General features: G+C 41.5%; 1 protein-coding gene across 1 annotated transcript in view; it reads left to right on the top strand.

Moving 5' to 3' along the window:
• F5 (coagulation factor V) overlaps window positions 1–19,802 on the top strand; it is a 74,763-nt gene extending 54,961 nt beyond the window's left edge. The window contains exons 15-25 of the mRNA XM_042975831.1: window positions 314–550; window positions 1,396–1,612; window positions 4,508–4,687; window positions 6,797–6,913; window positions 7,777–7,848; window positions 9,121–9,221; window positions 9,649–9,804; window positions 12,238–12,382; window positions 14,562–14,713; window positions 17,713–17,895; window positions 19,255–19,802. Of these exons, the coding sequence (XP_042831765.1) occupies window positions 314–550; window positions 1,396–1,612; window positions 4,508–4,687; window positions 6,797–6,913; window positions 7,777–7,848; window positions 9,121–9,221; window positions 9,649–9,804; window positions 12,238–12,382; window positions 14,562–14,713; window positions 17,713–17,895; window positions 19,255–19,401 (1,707 nt within the window). The 3' untranslated portion in view covers window positions 19,402–19,802. The remainder of the gene's footprint in view (window positions 1–313; window positions 551–1,395; window positions 1,613–4,507; window positions 4,688–6,796; window positions 6,914–7,776; window positions 7,849–9,120; window positions 9,222–9,648; window positions 9,805–12,237; window positions 12,383–14,561; window positions 14,714–17,712; window positions 17,896–19,254) is intronic.
• The last annotated feature ends 3,138 nt before the right edge of the window (window positions 19,803–22,940 follow it).

Genomic DNA, 22,940 nt, shown 5'->3' with positions numbered 1-22,940 from the left:
TTCATCTCCACATCTGCAGCACCTATTGTGATCATTTCATTCGAACATAATGTCAGTACTTTTGCTTAGCAGAAGAATAAACATGTTTTGGTATTTCTAGGGTAAACTACTTGGGCCCTATCTCATAGGATATTGTAAAAATCAGGTGAAATAATACATATGTGACTTTGAACCTGCATGCAATTAATATATTCTACTGTATATAGATCTAGGTCTAATTTAATAGCCATCTACTTGGGCCTATAATAATGACATTCTTTAATTTGGATTTTTGTTGATCTTAAGTACATTTGTGGACCATTCCTTTTTCTAGGTTCGTTTTAAAAATTTAGCATCCAGACCATATTCTCTTCATGCCCATGGGCTTTCCTATGAAAAGTCATCAGAGGGAAAGTCTTATGAAGATGATTCTCCTGAATGGTTTAAGGAAGATAATGTTGTTCAGCCGAACAGCAGTTATACATACGTATGGCACGCCACTCCAAGGTCGGGGCCAGAAAACCCTGGCTCTGCCTGCCGGGCTTGGGCCTACTACTCAGCAGTGAACCCGGTAGGTACATCCATTAAAAATTTCTGTCATTCCCCTAACCCTATAACTTGAGTCCACCAAATGGAAGGGTCAAGTTGATCTCCTGTTAGATGTCTGTCCTGTTTTCCATGAGGAATGTGTGAGGATTGTGGCCAGTCGTCTACAGCCACTTGTGTTCAGAGGTCAGCGAGAGAGAAGCAAGTGTTCAGGAAGGGCAGTGGGGATTACTTAAATTGTTGAACCTGGTTAGAGTGACTACGTTTGCAGAGGAAGACGTTTATTTGCAATGTCCTCGAGCAAGTATTAGCTTTCTTTAGCTCTGCCTTTATGAAACAGCTACAAAATCAAGACTCGTTCGTTTGGGGCATGGGAGAGAGAGAGAGCACAGACTTCGAGTTCAACCCTCCTGTCACTTCCTGCGTGGGCCTAGGAAAATTACTTGACCTCTCTCGGCCTCAGTTTCCAAAAGTTAAAAATGAGAAAACAGTAGATAGCACACAATAGGCACTTGGTAATATTTGTTCAGTAAATGAGTTTCTTTGTATTTAATATACAGGATTGTTGTCTGAATTAAATAAGACACTACAGGCAAAGTGTTTTGTATATTGGCAGATGCTCAATAGTGATTATAATAGTGTCGATATTGTCACTAATTGCAACATTATCATGACTGCCATGCTGAGATAAAGGATTCATCAGAGGAAGGGAATACGAATGCCACAGTATTTGATAATGATACCTAGGCTTAGTAAGCTATTTCTTTATAATCTTCCAACTCGGGGCCCCTGAAGTTTCCTTTTCTGTATCATCAGAAGAAATCCTGCAAGAGAGCGAAATATGTGCAATTTGTCCCTGCTGTCTTCCAGGAAAAAGATATCCATTCTGGCTTGATAGGTCCCCTTCTGATCTGCCAAAAAGGAGTACTTCATAAGGAGAGCAACACGCCCGTGGACATGAGAGAATTTGTCTTACTCTTTATGGTCTTTGACGAAAGGAAGAGCTGGTACTATGAAAAGAAACCCCAGTCTCCCAACACTTGGAGACTGTCATCCTCTGAAGAAAAAACCTCCCACGAGTTTCATGGTATCGTCTTCTGACTTTGATCTAATCTCTGACCTAAATCCCCCTGGGTGCACGTGATTCCTGCCCTCGGTCTTCATAAGATTAGACATGAGGTGCTTCTAAAGAGGTGCTTCCAATGTCGCCCGGCAGGTGGCGCTGCAGGTGAAGGGGACAGAGAAGTCTGAAAGCTAGCGCAGGATCCCGCAGAACTGACCCAACCAGCCAACAAGGAGCCAGTGTGCATCAGTCTATGGTAGCTTAGGGATTAGCACTATTCTGCAGTGTAAACAGTTAATGAACCTGTTCCTTGATCTAAAGGAACAACCATGTATCTAGAAGAAGTGATCACTCATGTGTTCTTTCTTTTTTTTTTTTTAATTTTTTTAATGTTTATTTATTTTTGAGACAGAGAGAGACAGAGCATGAATGGGGGAGGGTCAGAGAGAGGGAGACACAGAATCTGAAACAGGCTCCAGGTTCTGAGCTGTCAGCACAGAGCCCGACGCGGGGCTTGAACTCACGGACCGCGAGGTCATGACCCGAGCTGAAGTCGGCCGCTTAACCGACTGAGCCACCCAGGCACCCCTCATGTGTACTTTCTAAATAAGAACATGACAGTTCCAGCCCTCAGCACTTCCCAGGTGGCATCGGAAGCATCTAGAACAAAATGAGATAGGAAACTGGGTAGTTGGGTCACAGGAGAGTCATGGCAAGAGAGCATTGCTGGGGGGGGGAGGGGTGAGTGGGAAAAGCAAATGTACTCTGAACTCCATTCAGGAATTTTGTCTGCAAATTGTCACTGAATTAAACCTTGGTTTGTGAGCATAATTTGTCCCGGAAACATGCTTGTCATCCAGAGCACTTGTATATCAAAGCGAATTTCAAGAACCATTGGCTCAGTTGTGGTCATGTGATGTTCGGCATCCCGTACAACGCATATTGCCAGACAACACTCATTTATCAAGTTAAAACTTATTAGAAATGTTTGCTCGCCTTGCGGAACACTCGCAGAGCAAGTTACTCGCAATCCAAGGTTTTACTGTAGTTTTAGAGAAAGGCAGAATTTAGAATTAGGTGAAAAACAAAGAGAATGACTTGGGGATTAGAAAAATAAATGAAGACTGAGAAGCCCTGCTTTTAGAGTTTGATGAATGGAGGGAATTGCTGTAAGGTTTCTCATCAGGATGGATCTGTGCTTTGGGTATGGGTAGGTCATTCCATGAAACAGGAAAGGAGAAGGTTGCTTGAGGAATTAAAAAAAAGACTTATATACCACATCCACTTCAGTGCCACCACCACCCCTCCCCCAGCCAGTCGCCACGGCTAAGTAGGTGTATTTTGCCTCCCCTAGCCCATTTACACACTCAGGCTGCCCTTCTGATCTGATCTCACCCGTATAAACGCTTGAGGGTAGAGGAAGGTGAACAACATAATTTATGATCTGCTCCAAAACCCTACCCTCTGACTGCTTATCACACAAAGAAGTTAAAAAGATTCTCTTAAGCTTTCTAGAAGAGTGTCAATGGAAAGCTGACCAATAACTCTGAGCGGAGCTTCCTTTTCTCTTCTAGCATTTCTAGGTTTTTCAGCCTAGGCTACTTGGTGTTGCGGGTGGCAAACACACGCTTCTGAAAACCTCCCAAGCTGGTGGGAACGCAATGGCTGCAGACTCAGATAGGTTTGTCAGCTGGCTGTCCCCTTTCCTGTTCAGTACCCTTGAGCCACTGCTTCCGATTCCTCAAAGAAAGAGTAAAATGCATCCGGGATAGTTTAGTTTGAAATGTACTCTGTAATTTGGTAATCCCCATGGCATAGTATTGATCAGGGTATTTGGTAAGCAGACCGCCCGAGTTCCCAGCCTCAGACTCAGCACCTGGCCTGTGCAGTGCGTGCTTGTAACTAAGTGGTGAAATAGGGAGTAAATGAAGGAATTCTATTACTCAGTTCAATTTATCAAACCTTTACTGAGCACCTGCTATGTTGAGAGACTTCATTCCACATCCTGATGTAATGATTTAGCAATGCTGACCCAATAATTGCTTGAGACACGTTTCACTCTTAGGAGATCTATTTCCTGCACAGGTGCGGGGTTAGGCCTGGTGTGAGGAGTAGGAAGATAGGTACTCTTTACTTGATGTAACCTTAAGGGTGCCAAAATGACCTTAACTCCTTTTGCTCCCAAAATTCACTCGCGCAGTTCCTGAAGTCCCATAGAGTTCTTTTTACTTTGGAAAAACACTACTAATAAAAACTTCCCTCACTTCAATCTCAGCTAAATGCATGGTAGCCCAGAGCTTTATCAGTAAAATTTTGTATTATTTTTTAAGGTGATCAAATTTGTGAAGTGCTTTAAACACACACACACACACACACACACACACACACGCACACACACACTTCACCGAGGGAGAGTGGATGAAGCCTGAGAACCCCAGACATTTAAGCTGGGAAGAGGGCAGAGGAGCTATCATACAAATGAGACAATAGACATGAACCCTTATGGTCTGCCTTCCTAATTTTGCCTGGAACTTTCTCTGAATTTAGGAGGCCTCAGGGTGATGTGCTGTGTGTGCTCTCAGACTTTTTCCTTTAACCACTGGAGTTCACCTATCTGGCTCGTGTCAGTCTTTCTGTTTTGGTAGTGCAGGCAAATGTCAAGGGTAAGTGAGTGGAGCCCAGGGAAGAAGTGTGAGGTCCAGGGTGAAGAGTGAGAAGCCACATGAGAAGCTGCTGTGGGCTGGCATGAGGAGGAGCTGGAGGGCCCGTCTTAGCCTCCCCCTGGTAGCAGGACACACAGGGGTCCGGACGGGTGGAGTGATAAGAAGATGGGTGGTGAACAGGACGCCTCCTACTTCCTCACCAGCCCCTCTGCCGGCGTACATGGATTTCTAATCGATTGCACCTCTGTCCTTGCAGCCATTAATGGGATGACTTACAGCTTGCCTGGCCTGAGAATGTATGAGCAAGAGTGGGTGAGGCTGCACCTGCTGAACCTGGGCGGCTCCCGAGACATTCACGTGGTTCACTTTCACGGCCAGACCTTGCTGGAAAACGGCACCCAACAGCACCAGCTAGGGGTCTGGCCCCTTCTGCCTGGTAAAGATCTGCACGCTGTAAAGAGGTCCCGGATGGAAAAAATGGCTAGGGAAGGCGATCTCGGCAATGTAACTGTCCCTCATTCCGTCCTGTGCATTTGCTTCCTAAGGGTCAGGAGTGGGTTCTGGCACAGATCCTGGGCACAGCCATTTCCCCAAACTGCAGACAGAGTATGACAAAGTCAGCCAGTGTAGGCACTGCGTGCAGCTCCTGCATGCAGGCTCAACTCGGTTCTACGGAGATGTTACGTCTGACGCAGTTTTTTCCAAACCGCACTGTGTCACGTAGGCCAGGTCTTAAACAGATTACAAAATGAATCCCACAGGGCTCAGGCTGCTTTAGCAGCTTTCTGTCGGGAAGGAGATTAAAAACTTACTAGGGTTTTGGGATTCTTGCCTCCGTGAATTCTGTTCCGTACACTCTGACCCTGATACCTTTGGGCAAGTGACTACAGGAATCTTAATCTTAAACTGACTCATGAGGCTGTTGGGGCAGTGCCGGGGGGGGGGGGGGGGAGTGTTTTTAAGGATTATAAAACCTAAAAAATAAGAGGGGTATTTAGAGCTTTCATGTACAAAGTAATGGAAAGGCTTAAACAAACCAACCATCACAAAGGATTTTTATGTGCCAGTGAGTTGTTTTATAGGCATATCTGTGCATTGCAGGGGTGTGAGTGGGGGTGTGAGTGCCAGGGACCCTGATTCTCAAACTGCAATAGGCATAGTGAAATTCTAGGAAGCCGGTTAAAACATAAATGCTAAGGCAGAGATTTTGCTTCTGGAGACTTTGATGTCAGACAAGGGCCCAGGACTCTGCATTTTTAACAAGCAGCCTTGCTTCCACAAATGCTCTGAGAAGCTAGGCAGGGCAGTCAGTCCTTTGCCAGAACTTTGGTTGGGAATTTCCTATGTGGGTCAGCCTCAGTTAGGCACAGAAGTCCAAACAGGACTGGTTTGGTTAAAGGTGGGGGGAAAGAGTGTTCTTGGTTGGTTTGTTCAAGCCAGTGGCTCACTAATGGAGCTATGAAGACCCACTTGATTAAAATCAGGGACAGAGGGGATTAGGTCAAACTTCTGGCTTTTTACCAAATGTAAATTACCAGATCCATCATCCTTCCCTTGAGCCTGAGAAGCTGGAATTGGCTGGCCCATCCAAATCTTCAAATCTAAATATCTCCGTTGGAGAGTGGAAGGCTGGAATCTTTTTTCGTGTGTTAGAGGAGGACCATCAGCTATTAATTTTTATTCACCATCTGGGACATAGTCACGAATTACAGTCAGCAGAATTTAAGTGTAAACTGGCAATGAGTAGCATTGAAATAACAGAGTGGGTAATCAGAGGTTTCAGAAACGTCCTTCAGTGATTTTCTGAGTCAGTTTATGTGTATCTCTATCCAACTCTGTAAACCTAATAGATTATTTGAAAACATGGGAGATAGATGTTTTATTTTTATTTTTCTTATGTAAAAAAAGAAACAATAGTGAAATGAAGGGGAGGAAGGAAACACATACAATATTCCTGAGGCCCAATAATGAGTCATTCAAGGCCGCTTTAATACTTAAGACTGTGAAGCTGTGTTGTATATGGGTTAGCTTGTGACATTAAATGTAGATCAGTAAAAGTTACTTTCTAGTAAGGCATGCCGGAGATTTTTTAAAGTCTGGGCCAATTAACTTTTAGTAATGTGTGTGTGTGTTGTTTCATTTAAAAAATTTTTTTTCAATGTTTATTTATTTTTGAGAGACAGAGAGAGACAGAGCATGAGCAGGGGAAGGGCAGAGAGAGAGGGAGACACAGAATCCGAAGCAGGCTCCAGGCTCTGAGCCGTCAGCACAGAGCCTGATGTGGGGCTTGAACTCATGAACAATGAGATCATGACCTGAGCCGAATCAGACACTTAACTGACTGAGCCACCCAGGCGCCCCTGTTTTGTTTCGTTTTTATCTGTTTGTTACAACTCTAGCCCTGCCTAAAGAGAAATGGATAATTCATAAGTTCTTTTCTAAAACTCCTTGTGATGCAGGGATTTTAGGATTCTTTGACAGCTGTCGACTAATATTAACTTTTAATCTTTGGGTATGTAATGTCGTGCTTCGCTTTCTATTTTAGGTTCATTTAAAACTCTTGAAATGAAGGCATCAAAATCCGGTTGGTGGCTCCTTGACACAGAGGTTGGAGAAAACCAGAGAGCTGGGATGCAAACACCTTTTCTCATCATAGACAGAGGTACACTCCGAGCTCCATGGGATGTTTCTAGCAGGGCAGCCCCTGCTAGAATATTATTAACTTTTAAGTTTGAAATACTCAACTCTGGGACTTCTGCATGACAGAGGTACAATCTGTAGCAGTAGCTGCTTGTATTCTGACCCGTGGTCTGATTATACTGCAAACATCAGTCTTCTAGGAAACTTAAACCACATGCTTCAGCCCAAAGGCATGCCTTTCAATTGGGGAACCAGTATAAAGAGTCTTCCTTCATGACATGTGATTCATGGGAAAGTGAGTGGAAGAATTTTTCCAGACTCCTAGAGCAGAGGAGGGAAAAGATACCAGGAATTAAACAATGACTAGGATAGTCTCTGAACTTGGCATTTCAGTATTTGAGAAACAGTTCCCATACGTCCATCCATGCAGCCAGCCAGCCAGCCAGCATTTATTAGGTACCTGTCAAGTACCAAGCACTGTGTCCACATCCAGGTATCTCAGTGGCTGGTATTTTCTTTTGTGATCAGAATGTAAATAGCTCTGTAATTTTTGGTCCAACTTTTGGGAACATAGACTTATAAGGGTAGTACGCAATGTTGTAAAATGGCTTTATTTTAAGATACAAGCAGATGGAAATCAGTTTAAGACTAACTGCATTTCAGGACGTCAGTGGTTTTCCTCTAGGGTATCACTATTTGTTAGAGCACCAGTCTTGCGAGTACATTTACCTCTTATGATCCAACATATTTAGGTCAGTGCCATACAAGGTAGGTGAAACTATTGAATCACTGACCCACCAGAGGTATAATCTCTAGCCACGAAATTTTACTTTGTTAATATGTATTTTCTAAGCAAAAATTATTCATTGTTCTGTTTTTTTGTAGAATGTAAGATGCCAATGGGACTAAGCACTGGTATCATAGCTGATTCACAGATCAGGGCTTCTGGGCATTGGGGTAAGTAGTAGCATCATAGCCTACGAAAGGCACCTCCTATAACTGTGCAGTATACAGCCTGAAAAACCATCCGTGACAACCCTGCCTGTTGAATCTATGGATCATTGCTTGTCTCCAGGCTTTTCTCTACCACAGGAAAGCACCTCTATCTTAAGGTGCTCATCTGGTAGAGGAAGGAGCAAAAAACCTGTTGGCACTCCTTTATCACCGCCTCCCTCCCTGGTGTATAATGTTCCTAAGGAGTCTCTCCCCCGGGAGACCAAGAGCTAGGGGTCGTCAGAATCTCTACACAGGCAGTACAGCCTCTCAGCAGGGATTGAGCGAGGAGTGGATCTCTCTCTCTGAGAGAGAGAGAGAATCTGAAGCCGGTTCCATACCTAGCACAGAGCCTGATGCAGGGCTTGATACCCACAAACTGTGAGATCATGACCTGAACAGATATCAAGAGTCAGATACAACCAACTGAGTCACCCAAGCACCCCCTTTCTTTCTTTCTTTTCTTTTCCTTTCTTTTTCTTTTTCTCTTTCTTTTTCTTCCTTCATTTTTCTTTTTCTTTCTTTCTTTCATTCTTTCTTTCTTTTCTTTCTTTCTTTTTTTCTTACTTTTTCTGTTTTCTCCTTCCTTCCTTCCTTCCTTCCTTCCTTCCTTCCTTCCTTCCTATCCCATACTCTCGTGACCATGTGCCCATTTCCAAAACTCCCCACATTCATCCCCATTCCACATTTGATCACAAATGAGATATTCCAGCCAGATTCCCAAGGTCTATTGGCCACATGCCATACTGCCCTCTAATAGGGCCCTTTGCTGTGCTAACCATTCATCTATTCAGAAACTTTGCTGATCACCCACTTTGTGTCAGGATCTCCTTCTAAATTGCCTCACTCTGCCTCAAAGCCCTTCCCAAGATGAAGAGGTCAGTTGCAAGGGATCACGAGCTTCCCATAATCCCTCCCATGTCCTCCGCTTAGGCAAGGCACACTCAGCAGCAACCACACCAACATAGCTGAGAAAAGATAAACACAACCTGCATGCAAGAAAGGGGGTGGGTGGTGGTTGACACCAACCAAGCACAGACCTGAAGCCGAGATTTCATAATCATGAACTGACTTAGTAACTGAGGCCTGTGACAACTGCCTGGTTGCCTAACTTTAATAGAGGCTCCTGCAGAGATCTGGTTTTCCACGGGGACTAAACTTACTTGGGAAATTTCTAGTTGTATGTTTTGGTTTTTTTTTAAGTTCAGAATAAATTTTTTTCTCTTTTGAATTTAGGTTATTGGGAGCCCAAACTAGCAAGATTAAACAATGGTGGATCATATAATGCTTGGATCACAGAAAAGCCTTCAGAAGTTGACCTTAAACCTTGGATCCAGGTATATCTTATTAACCTGATGGTATTTACTGTGCTATAATAATAAAATGACAGTGATTTCATATTTCTCTTTCTTGTTCTTGCAGTGTTTTAGGCACTATTCTAAGTGCTTTACATATTCAAAATGAACCCTATAAAGTCAGTTCTAGCATTATCCTAGATATCCTTTTTACAGATGAAAAAAACAAAGAAATAGAGGGACTGATTAACTTCCAAAAATCACACACAGCTAGTAAGTGGTCAAACTTGGATTCAAGTCCAGGTACTCTGTGCTCAAATATGGATTGTATCTAGCCAGTTTATTAGTTTGCTGACTTGGGTGCTGGCTTTTTAGTTCTAAAGAAAGCTGGTTACACAATGAATTAAGGAAGGTGATATGTGAGTTGTCGACAAGGACAGATCTGCTTAATGGCTTTGCTCTGTTGCAGGTTGACATGCAGAGGGAAGTCATCCTCACAGGGATCCAAACCCAAGGTGCCAAACACTATCTGAAGTCCTACTACACCATGGAGTTCTATGTGGCCTACAGCTCTGACCAGACAAACTGGCAGATCTTCAAAGGGAACAGCACAAGGAACGTGATGGTCTGTGGACAGTTTCTTTCTAAGTCTCAAGACTCACCCTAGGATTACTAGGCTACTATGCCTATGACTATGTCTTTTTAAAAACAACCTTTCTGGGTGGTAGAAATACAAATGGCTTTCTTAGGGCTTTATGAAAGAAAGTGGCAAAATCATGGGTCTGTTATACAAATTAAAGGGATAAGCCTGATTTATGGAACTTCAAAACTCCACACACACACAAAAATCACTTTTCGATCAAACTAAATGCTCATGCTTCTCAGATTGGGAGATGGTGTAGGGCATTTAATCTGGTTTTGTGCCTTAAGGAGCTCATGCTCCTTAAGCTTGGAGCTTGGCCTCCAAGTTTTGATAATACTAACTTTTACATTTCATTTTGTTCTTTGTTTCAGTGTACTTGAAGGAAATAGCAGCTCTGAGGCAGTGTGCTTTTCGGAAATTTTTTTTTTTTTTTTTGCTACCCTGCCTGCGGAGTGACAGTCCCCTGCTGGGTCTTTCAGAGGCTCAGCGGGATTATCCCCAATAACCCGTATGTACCAGCCCTAACTCTTCTCTTCCTCCCTAACCCCCTTGCCAAAGAAAGTTATCAGAATGTAAGGCGTCAGTCTGCCATTATGCTGGTAACTTTGAACCTGTTTCATTTTTCCTGTAAATCACTTACCATTTTACTAGTTTGTATATTATTATTAGCTATCCCTGGTAATAAATTATTTGCACTATACCTTAGAACAGATCATGAAAATCTCAAATTATCGTCCCTACTGATCAGTTTTGGAAAGAGAACACAGGTTACAGTTACACTTCGTAGCTGAAAGACTTTTGCCCTTATACTTATGAGGAACGTTGGTGTGCGGTATTTTTTTTGTACTTTTTTTCTCGTTTTGGTATCAGAGTAATACTGGCTTCATAAAATAATTTGGGAAGCATGTTCTGTTTTCTGGGAGAGATTTTCTAGCATTGGTGTTAATTCTTTAAATATTTTTAGTATTCAGCAGTGAAACTATATGGGCCTAGAGATTTTTTTTTCCAGGAACTTGTAAATTACAAATCCAATTTCTTTAGTAGTTACAGGCTGTTCAAATTACCTATTTCATATTGGGTGAGTTAGATAGTGTTTTTCAAGAAACTGATCCATTTCCTCTAGGCTGTTAAATTTGTGTGTAGAGTTGTTTGTAGTATACTCTTATTATCCTTTTGATGTCTGCAGATCTATAGTGATATTGCCTGTTGAATTTCATGTTGGTAATATTCACCTCTTCTGTTTTTGCTTTGTCAGTCTTGCTAGATGTTTGCCTTTTTTTTTTTTTTTTTTTTTATCTTTTCAAAGAATTGATTCTGTTTCCTTGTGTTTATCTACTGTTTTTCTGTTTTCAGTCTTGCGGCTCTTATCTCCTGTGTTAGCTGGCTCTTTCCTTGCTGGCTCTTTCCAGCCTCTTTCCAAGTCCAGGTTCTCCACTAAAGGGGAGCTCCTTTTTGCTGTTGGGTGGGGACGGGATAGTGTCCACTGATACGACGGTGGTGGGAGTCGTGTTAGGAGCTGGCGGGGATCAAAGTCCTGGATTCCTATTTGCCCTTCTCTGACACAATCCCAGTGAGGGTGCTGGGGTGCCTCATTACAATCTCATGAGCATGGAAGTCTAGGCTCCCCACTTGGCCTTTGATGCTGTGAGTAGAGGAAGGGCCATGATGTTTTCTATAATGCTGAGCTGGACATAGATCGGTTATCATCTGAGAATTTTCCGTCTTGCTGAGCTGCTCTTTCCTGGGCCTGTGGCTAGAGAAAGCAGGTTTTCATTGGGACTTTTTTTTTTTTTTTTTTTTGGCCGTACCCATTGGTGTTTCTTGGTTGCTGGCTTCTTTGCTTCCCAGTCTGGGGCATATGAGGCAACAATAAAACCCAGGGAGCCCACCGCCATGTTGCTCCTTGGGTCCCAAGGACCCTAGCCAGTCTGCCTTCTTTTCTCCCCCTCTCCGAGGCTCCTTATGTTTTAGTAGTACTCAGCAGAAGGAACGAGGCAAAATATGTCTACCTCATCTTCCTGAAGTGATCTCCAATTATTTTTTTTATTTAAAAAATTTTTTTTCATGTTTTTATTTATTTTTGAGACAGAGAGAGACAGAGCATGAGCAGGGGAGGGGCAGACAGAGAGGGAGACACAGAATCTGAAGCAGGCTCCAGACTCTGAGCTGTCAGCACAGAGCCTGACGCAGGGCTCGAAGTCACGGAGTGTGAGATCATGACCTGAGCTGAAGTCGGACGCTCCACCGACTAAGCCACCCAGGCGCCCCTCCAATTATTTTTTTTTAAAACCAAGAGACTTAATTCAGGTCACATGAAAACTGAAAATGACAATATTAAATTAATCAGAATTTTATTACAAAATCACTGTATAGAGAATTGTTACATAACTAAGCCTTCCTCTTTTTTTCCTCTAGTATTTTGATGGCAATTCAGATGCCTCTACAATAAAAGACAATCAGTTTGACCCACCCATCGTGGCTAGATATATCAGGATCTCTCCAACCAGATCCTACAACAGAGCTGCCCTTCGCTTGGAGCTACAAGGCTGTGAGGTTAACGGTAAGGAACTAAGACGCATTGTTGTCCAACCACCAGGCAGAGAATCAAGTAGATATAGAAGAATGGCTAGAACTTTTAGTTCTCTTCAGTCACTTGGGTGCCTAGAAAAACCTTGGCGAAACCGGTTCTGCTCAGGTGAACTCTCATTGTGATCTGGGCCAAAACTGGTTCTACCAGCCAAAGGGCAGGCACCATCTCTGAACAGTGCCAGGATGGCATGGGCACCGCCCTGACCCTGCGAGGAAGGGCCCTCGCTTAGAATAACTGCATCAGCCCATTTCAATAAGAACTAAGGTTCAGACTAGGCCTGACTCTTCCATCGTTCTCCAGGTCACCCAGATTTTAATGCAGTAGAAGAACATAGCAACATTACTGGCATATATTAGATGTTCGATGAATGTTTTCAACGAATCTAAACTTCTTGTCAACCTCCTGAAACTCTGATTGAACTCTTCATTCTCTTTGGCACCCAATGTAGGCGCTCAAGCTCTTTCTCTGTTAAGCTGCTGTTTTTCAAGGGATGTAATGTGACCTGTGGTATAAATAAATCCAGGTACTCACAAATGGCCATAATAAAATTCTGCCGTGTGGAACAAAGATGTTTAAGAATCTGATCAACTATGCTCCTTTGCTGACTCTTGAAGTAGAGCTCTCCACATTCTTTCACTTCAAAGCGCATCTAGAAAATATCTGTCTAGCAATCTGGGGTAAGAGAAGGCCCTGGCTAATCTTCCGTTGCGTCTCAGCTGCCCCAGGGCTCTGAGCGGGAGGGAGATCAATACATAGCGCACCTGAAACGTGCATTTCTCCACCTGTTGGGGAGCTACAGTACCTTCTCGGTCTCGCACGGCTCACAGTGGACAAAGCAGCTGAAACTCGGAATCCGCTTCTTATCGAGGCAGATAACGGTATCCATTATACTGCCGATACCACGAGGGGCATGGACGTGGGCATTTTGTCAAAGCGCAGTTAGCAGTGGTATGTAACACCTCCCATATAAAATGCTAATTCTGTATAGCAGGAGCAGTCCTTGAGACAGCTCCGTAAATCACTGGCCTTTCTTTCCCTCTGGCACATGACGTAAATGGTAGTTTGTTCAGGTCATAGAGACAAGCCACTCTAAAATGTGACATTCAACTCTGTTAATCTATTTAAAACATTTATATTCTATTCAAGAAGCATTACTTTTTAAAAATCTCTTTACTTTCTTGGGGCGCCTGGGTGGCTCAGTCGGTTAAGCATCCGACTTCGGCTCAGTTTGTGAGTTCGAGCCCCACGTCGGGCTCTGTGCTGACAGCTTGGAGCCTGGAACCTGCTTCGGGTTCTGTGTCTCCTTCTCTCTCTGTCCCTCCCCCTGCTCACACTCTGTCTCTCTCTCTCTCTCTCTCTCTCTCTCGCTCAAAAACAAACATTAAAAAATAATAATAATAAAAAGCTCTACACTTTCTTGATATAATTATTAGAGTAGATTTTCTTTTTTAAAACTCTTTTTTTTCCATGGAGAAAGATATCACTTCAAGAAAATGTCAGCATGATTTACTAACAAGAACAAAGTGTCACAGAGGTGATGATGATGCGTGGCCAGCTGGGCTCACTCACTAGTTACGTTTCTTACATTCGCAGCCCAGCCTTGAAGCCTGACGTTCAAGTTCACATCTTGGCAAAATTCATAACATGAACCACCCTCAAAGGGTTAAAAATAAAATATTGAATGTGACTCCCCAGGGATCTTCTTCTTTGTAGCTTTTCCTTAGAAAGAGAAATAGAGTATATTCTTATATACAGAGATAGTTTAGGAGTATTTTCTACCTCAAAGAAAAGACAGTTTCCATGATTCTCTGAAGGAGGAAAATGAGCTTAAATATTTCGAACGCGGTGTTTGGTGTCAGACTTCCTGCGCCCCAGTTTAGTTTCTGATTCTTCTGGTAGTCTTACTTCAGCAAGTTACTCTTTCTTGCTCTGGTTTTGTCTTCTCATTTGTAAAATGGAGGTGGTTAGCAGCATCAGATAATACACGGAGAGCCTAAAAATAGGATTTGGCACACGGGCAATAATGTTCACTGTCGGCGATGATTGTTTTGTTGTTACCGAGTATTAATACTGTCTCCTCTGTAGTGCAAACCACCACACAGGGAATACTGGTGGTGCATAATTAATCACATTACTTTTCTCTTGACAGGATGCTCCACACCGCTGGGTATGGAAAGTGGAAAGATAGAAAACAAGCAAATCACAGCTTCCTCATTTAAAAAATCTTGGTGGGGAGATTACTGGGAACCTTTCCGTGCCCGTCTCAATGCCCAGGGCCGTGTGAATGCCTGGCAAGCCAAGGTAAAATAACGCCTATGAGTGGAGTTCTCTCAGCCTTCTAGAAGAAAACCACGGCCCTCACTACAAGGAACATGGGCATCTTGGGAAGCAAGAATATTATCTCCTGTTTCTGCAGATTATGATCCTAGGTCCTTAGACCTAGGATGTCTGTTGACTTGATAGCTGTAGCTCTGACTTTGGCTCAGAGAGAAGTTACCATCTCCTTGGTTTTTGGTCTAGTCTTGATTTAGACGAGGCTGGGCAAATGTTTTCTGCAAAGGGCCAGATAATAAATATTTTAGACTTTGTGAGCCATACATTTCTAGTCATAACTACTCAACTCTGCCACTATAGCAAGAAAGCAGCTATAAACAATAAGTACATGAGCATGGCTGTATTCCAATAAAACTTTATTTACAAAAACAGGCAGGGGGCCAAATATGGCCCTTGGGCTGTAGCTTGCCACCTCTGAATTAAGACAACTTAGTGATAAATGATTTTGATTTCCAACACCTTCTCTCTTTTTTCACAATTTAGCAATATTTTTCATTTTCTTAATAGTGCTATTTAAATGTTTTATGTTCCCATTTTTTAGAATTTTGTGACATTCCTTTGGACAATTGGAGGCACAGTAAAATGCTACAAAACCGGGGTTATAAATCAGTGGCCTAAGTTTAATAAGCATCTTCCAGAGAGTAATATTGCTCCTAATATTAGCCCATTGAGTAATTCCAGTGTCTTAGTTTTTAGGGTAACTGTTAATATTGACTCATTTTTATTGCACTTTTCAACTGACTTGAAAAATTACGGTGGCATCAGAAACCAGAATAATTCTATCAGTCAACTTAACCCTTCCTTATTTTCTATCTTCCTTTGTCCCTCCCTTAAGACACCTACATTCTAGTTCCCTGGACTCCATAGAATTCCAGGTCCTAACCCTAAGTTAGGCTGTCAGAAATGGAAAGAGAGCTGTGGTGGGAGTAGAGAAAGTAGAACAGCTTGGACCCCACACAGATAGTCTTGGGAACTGACATCTGTATCTCAGAACTCATTTCTAGTCCATCACAGACTCACAGAATAGAAAACAGTGAGGGGGTTACAAAGCATATGGTCCAGACTTTTCCTGTTAAGTTTAAACACAGAGAAGATCGCATCATTTTCGCTTAGTCTGGTGGCAGAATCAGGAAACCCATTCTCCCGATAAACAGTTTAGTGGTCCTTCCGCCATTCAAAGCCACCCAAACCCCTTATTATGCAATTTCATGGAGGGGGAAACAGACCTGAAGAAGTTAAAATAAAAAAAGTAATAATGTATTACATTATACTAATATAATTATATAAATAAAATGATAAAAAATGAAAGATTAAGTTACATAGAGATGTCATCCAATTTTTCCCAGATAACTCTTTAGATCTGTTCATGGTATAACTGTGTCACCCTACTCCGTATTTTACAACTTTCTGAAATACTTTGCTCTGTATATGATTTGCACTTAGTCTTTGTAATATAATAAGGGCTTCAAAGATGAAATGCTGATTTTAATTTTTAATGCTGTCATTTTAAAATCTGGAATTCTTAATCTTCTTCACTTAATCTTCTATTAGGATCATATGTCTTTAAAGGGTCTCTTTAGAGAGGCTGAAAATCTAAGCCAGACCTATGCAAGTACACGCACAGACTGAGGTGTCTCTACCTCTGTCATGCCTACGAAAATTTTCATGCCTTCAAAAACCCTCTAGCAATCTATATTCTATATCACCGGTACAACTTCGATTGGATACCATACAGTTTAAAGGTACACTAAGAAACCACCAAATACCCTTGGGGCGCCTGGGTGGCTCAATTGGTTAAGTGTCCAACTTCGGCTCAGGTCATGATCTCAAGGTTCACAAGCCCATGTCCGGCTCTGGGCTGACAGCTCAGAGCCTGGAGCCTGCTTTGGATTCTGTGTCTCACTCTCTCTTCCCCTCCCCTGCTCTGGCTCTCTCTCTCTCTCTCTCTCTCTCTCTCTCTCCCTCCCTCTCTCTCTTTCTCTCTGTCTCTCAAAAATAAAACATAAACATTAAAAAATTTTCTAAAAAAGAAACCACCAAAGTCCCTAGAGAGTGTTACAAACTTGACAAAAAATTAGTTAACATAATTTTAATTCAGTTAATTTATTTTAAAAATACATATAGTATATGAGTATATACATATATCTGTGTATAAATATATACACATACATATGTGTACACATAAGTGATGATAAAGAAATATGTCAATATTCACTATTTCATATAGAACTGAATGAGACTATGGGGCATGAGAAATCTCCCAAAGGTGAAAATTTCTCTTAGATTACTCTCGTACTCAGTCCTTCTGATCCTCTTTCTCCAAGTATGTATCAGCGAACATATGATTAGGCATTTTGTTAGGCCAGAAGGCAGGACAGCTACCATGCCATAAAGTCCCAGGTATGGCTTTATCAAGGCTCTCAAAGATTACATTTATTTGAAGTATCAGAAGAGAAGAAATTGGACTTCTCCTCGTTGATATAAGCAATGGGAAGAAAAGTGGGACTTTTCTAAAGTAAGTTAAATAGAGATTCTTTCCCTGATACCCTCATGGCATTTACACAAATTTATTTAAGAGAATAATATTTACAGATAACTTAGCAATATGATATTCTTTCTCAAGTAGGATTCATTTATGTGTTCATTCAACAAATATTTGTCGAACACCAACCATGTGCCATGCATTGTGGTAAGTACTTGGAAACAAAACAAATTCCGGCCCTCGAAAAGGAAGGGATACAAAGAAGTAAGTCATTATTGTACAGTGTCTGTGAGACTCAAGTAAAAGTTTATATATGCCGGTGCCAACAAACACGAAGGAATAGGGAAATCCTCTGAGAGAAAGGATCTTAAGGGATGAGACAGAAAAGAAATCCTCTTGAGCTCTGTACATTTCTGAGTATCTTGATCTAAAAAAAATCAAAGGTTTTAATTGCCTCATTCATATGTCCTCATCATTTTCACAGGCAAACAACAACAAGCAGTGGTTACAAATTGACCTACTCAAAATCAAGAAAATAACTGCGATTGTAACACAGGGCTGCAAGTCTCTGTCCTCGGAAATGTACGTGAAGAGCTACACCATCCACTACAGCGACCAGGGAGTGGATTGGAAATCGTACAGGCAGAAATCCTCCATGGCGGACAAGGTACCGGCCGGTGTCCCGGCAAAGACAAAGCAGTTCGAAAGCTGCTGTGATGAGAAAAGTACCCTACATTTATTTGCACATAGCTTTTGGGATTTGACAAGTAGGCACAGACAGGCACCTCCTCTCTAAGAATTCTGTGTGGAGAGAGATCCCATGTCTCCCCCTCTTTTTATGAGTACATTAATCCCGTCGTGACGGCCCCACCCTCCCGATTTACTCTAATCCTAATTACCCCCCAAAGGCCCCGCCTCTTAATACTATCCCATTGGGGGTTAGGGTGTCGATGTAGGAATCTGAGCGGGATGCAAACATGCAGTCCATAACAGGGTCTAGAAAACTTTCCACCGTGAAATAACATCATGTTGGCATTACCTTGGGTATACTTGTTATTCTTGACCGATGCCCAGCAAATGCCCATGCCCCAAAGCTTTCTGTATCATATTATTAAGCAGGAGACAATTGTTAGCCTCGCTGATGAGGAAACTAATTTCCTTCAAGATGAACTATGCCATTATTCTCCTTAATTCCCTGTCATATGGTGTTAAGATGCTGCTGGGGCAAAACTAAGGACATGAGCCTAATATTCCAGAAATGGAAGTGAGGCTCGAGCCAGGTGGAGGGGCAGCGCAGGAGACGGGGGTGACATTTACTGACTGCTCAGCTTGGGCTCAGCACTTATCTCAGCAAATGAGTTTGAACCTCTCTCTCTTTTTAAACTCCTGGGTTGTTTGTCTGGTCGCTTGGTTGGTTCAGTTTGTTTTATCTGTCACTGTACCAGGATGTCTTTCTAGCTTGATAAGCATCACTGTCATAAACAAATAGTGATTTAGTTTCCAGTGTATGTAAATCTGGGGGGAACCTGCTGGGAATGCAAAACTGGAAAAGAAAAAGGGGGGGCATAAAACACAGTTCAATTGAGGATATAAGGCATTTGGCAAAAAGAATAAGTAAAAACACATATCGTTGCATTTTATTTTAAATGTTGGTGACCCCTACTCTCTGGCACTTGTCATATGTGTACATACTTAAAAAAAGTCTTTATAACGCCTTCTGTGAGGTAAACTTTTATTATCCCCATTTTGCCAATGAGGAAATAGAGAATCAGGGAATATAAGTAACCTGCCAGAAGTCACACAGCTACAATGGGACCGCGTCAGACGTCAGATTTCTTTATTTTCCCAGCTCGGATCACTGGTGAGGTAGAATCCCTAAAGAGGTCTGTTAGGCACATGATTTCATAATTGACTGAAGATCATCTCTGATCATGATGTCTGTGTTCTTTGTTTTTAAAAAAATCACCTATAAGATTTTTATATCTGTTACATCATCATCAAAGACCTTCTCATATTTTCCTTTCAGATTTTCGAAGGAAATAATAATGTCAAAGGACATGTGAAGAATTTTTTCAACCCACCAATTATTTCCAGGTTTATCCGCATCATTCCTAAAACATGGAACCAAAGTATTGCACTTCGCTTGGAACTCTTTGGCTGTGATATTTACTAGAATTGAATATTCAAGGACATAGGAAAGACTCTTAAAGATATCAAGCGATTTAGAGCGGGCAATGTATTTTATAGCTATTTTAAATATTAATAATTTTGATTGTTTCCCTTTTCTCTATTAGAGAATAAAATTTTATGTATGAAACTTTCATAATGTAACTCCTTGCTACAATTCAGTGAGGTGATGGCTATTATTTATTCAGATATATGGGAAAATATCAAGAACCAACAAACAAATGGCTTATCTGTCACAATGATTTAAAATGCTATATAAAGTAATATTTATGTAGTTAGCATGCTTCATTATAGTTCTGTTGAAACCTAAAAACACTAGGGGCTCCTGGGTGGCTCAGTCATTTACGCGTCCAACTCTTGATTTCGGCTGAGGTCATGATCTTGCAGTTTGTGGGTTTGAGCCCTGCATCTGGCTCTTTGCTGACAGAGTAGAGCCTGCTTGGGATTCTCTATCTCCCTCTCTTTCTGCCCCTTCCCGCTAGCGTGTGCTTCTCTCTAAGAAATAAACACTTTTTTTTTTTAAACCTGTACACACTAATAAAAGAGATATTACTTTTTTAAGCCATTTATAGACCTGGATAGCTTTCACACCTACCTTAAAAAAAAAAAAAAAGAACTATGATTTAAGAGTAAAGGAAACAAATAACATTTTTAAATGGTTCATTTTTCTTGACATGAAGAGAAAAATATCTTACCATATGAAATAATGAGTCATTAAAATACCCTGCCTTCCTTACGTGACAATGATTTTTCTGACCCTCTATGAGATAAAATGATGTCCAGAGTTAGGGGTCTTTAGATACAAAACACAACCCAAATAACCATGGGAGAAATGAACCCTTGGCCTCACTCTAGCTGACACTACAATGGTATACTGTTTTTTCAAAGCACAGGTTCACCTAAGGGAAAGCTAAAACCTGTAAAGCAGCATTGGAACCACTGGCCCAAATGCAGCTGTTCCTGCTAAAACTGGCGAGCAATTGTGGCTTTCTTTCAGTGCCCTTCCTTCCAGGGCCCCAACCTCCCCCTCTCCCTTCCTCAACAACTTCCCCTTTCAGCGCTCCCTTCCATGGGAACTTGGCATCCAATGATCCCATAGATACCGTGAGACTGGGGAGCTCTCTGGTCCACTTCAGCCACATGGGATAGGCAGTCACTGGTAAGACTATCTTTTTGTGGAACAAACCACCCCAAATCTGAATGCTTAAAGCAACACGTTTATTCTTTCTCATGATTCTGTGGGTTAACTGGGCTCGGCTGGGTGGTTTGACTCCTGACTACATTGTGGGGATCTCTAGTGAGGTCATAGGCAGGGCTGGAGGCAGAGTCATCAGAAGGCTCAATGGGACATTGAAACAGCTGATCTTCTGTCACTCCTCAAGTGGTTTCAGGTCATTTCCTCATGACGTGGCAGCCAAGTGGTCCATCCGTTTGCTGTCTCCAATAGGAGAGTTGGGCTTCATGTAAGGTGGTTCAGGCTCCTCAAAGGAAGTGTTCATGGTTTAGGAAGCAGAAGTTGCCAGTCCTCTTAAAGGTTAGGCCTGGAACTGGCACAGCCTCACTCTGCAGCGTCCTATTGGTTAACACAAGTCACAGGTGCATCCCAAGGAGTAGAATTCATTGAGAACATCTTTAGATACTATCAGAGTTACCTATTGCATCCATGGGTGGGCTGAGTCCTGTGAATGCATAGGGGAGCTTCAAACATCCACAAAATATGGCTTTCTCCCCCCCCCCGCACCTTTATTAAAATATATTTGACAAATAAAATTGTAATATGTTTAAGTGCAGAACTTGATGATCTGACATATGTAAATGTTGTAAAAGGATTCCCATTGTCAAGTTAATTAACTCATCATCCTCTCACCGTTACTGTTTTGTTTTGTTTTAGTCAGAATGCTTAAGATCTACTATCTTAGCAAATTTCAAATATAAAATACAGTATTATCAACTATAGCCTCCATGCTATATATTAAATCCACAGAACTTATTCATCCTATAATTGAAAGTTTATACCCTTTTTACCAGGTTCTCCCCCATTTCTTCCACTTGCCAGCCCCTGGCATCAGCATTCTACTCTTTGCTTCTATGACTTCAACTTTTTATTTTAATTCTGAATAGTGATACCATGCAGTATTGGTCTTTGTCTAGCTTGTTTCACTTAGCATAATGACCTCCGGGTTCATCCATGTTGTCACAAATGGCAAAATTTCCTTCTTTTTTAAGGCTTCATAATATTCCATTGTATATATACCACATTTTTTTTTATCCATTCATCTATTGACATACACTTAAGCTGTTTCCATAGCTTGACTATCATGAATAATGCTGCAATGAACATGGGAATATACATATCTTTTAAGCAGATGATTTGGTTTCCTTTGTACATATATCTACAAATGAGATTGCTAAATAATATGATACAGTAGTTTTGTCTTTAATTTCTTGAGGAAGTGCTATACTGTTTTCCATAGAGGCTGTACCAGTTCACATTCCCACCCAAAGTGTGCATCTTCACCAGGATTTGTTGTCTTTTGTCATTTTGATAATAGCCATTCTAACCAAGTATGAGCTTATATCTCATTATGGTTCTGAATTTGCATTTCCTTGATGACTAGTGACGTTGAGCATATTTTCACTGGCCATTTCATCTATTGGCCATTTATATGTCTTCTTTGAAAAATGTATATTCAGATTCTTTGCCCATTTTTCTATTTGGGTTATTTGGGTTTTTTGCTATTGAGTTGTATGAATTCCTTGTGTATTTTGGGTATTAATCCCTTATCAGATATGTGGTTTGCAAATATTTTCTCCAATTCAGTACATTGTGTTTTCGTTTTGTTGATAGTTTCCTTTTATGCCCAGAAGACTTTGAGTTGGATGTCGTCCCACTTGTTTACTTTATGCTTTTTGGTGTCATATCCAAAAAATCATTGCCAAGGCCAATGTCAAAGACCTTATCTTCAATGCTCTAGGAGTTTTATATCAGATCTTATATTTGGGTCTTTAACCCATTTTGAGTTGGTTTTTCTGTATGGTGTAAGCTAATGGTCCAATTTCATTCATTTGCATGTAGATACCAACACACTTATTAAAGAGACTATCCTACTCCCATTGTGTATTTCTGGCATCTTTGTCAAAAATTAATTGACCATACATGCATGGGTTTATTTCTGGGCTCTCTATTCTGTTCATTGATCTATGTCTGTTTTTATGCCAATATCCTACTGCTTTGATTACTATAAATTTGTAATGTAGCTTGAAATCAACTAGTGCGATGTTTCTGCCTTGCTCTTCTTCCCCATGATTGCTTTGGACATTTGGAATCTTTTGTGGTTCTAGATGAACTTTAGGATTTTCCCCCTATTTTTGTGGAAAATGTCATTGGAACTTTGATGGGGACTGCACTGAATCTATAGATCACTTTGGGTGGTGTGGACACTTTAGCAATACAAATTCTTATAAGCCATGAGAGGTTAAATAAATTTAACCAAGGTGGTTAAATTTATTTGGTTAAATTTAACC

Source organism: Panthera tigris, chromosome F3 (genome assembly GCF_018350195.1).
Source record: "Panthera tigris isolate Pti1 chromosome F3, P.tigris_Pti1_mat1.1, whole genome shotgun sequence".
Taxonomy (NCBI): Eukaryota; Metazoa; Chordata; class Mammalia; order Carnivora; family Felidae; genus Panthera; species Panthera tigris.
The sequence above is the reverse complement of the archived record's forward strand: the minus strand, read 5'-3'. Positions and strand labels throughout refer to the sequence as shown.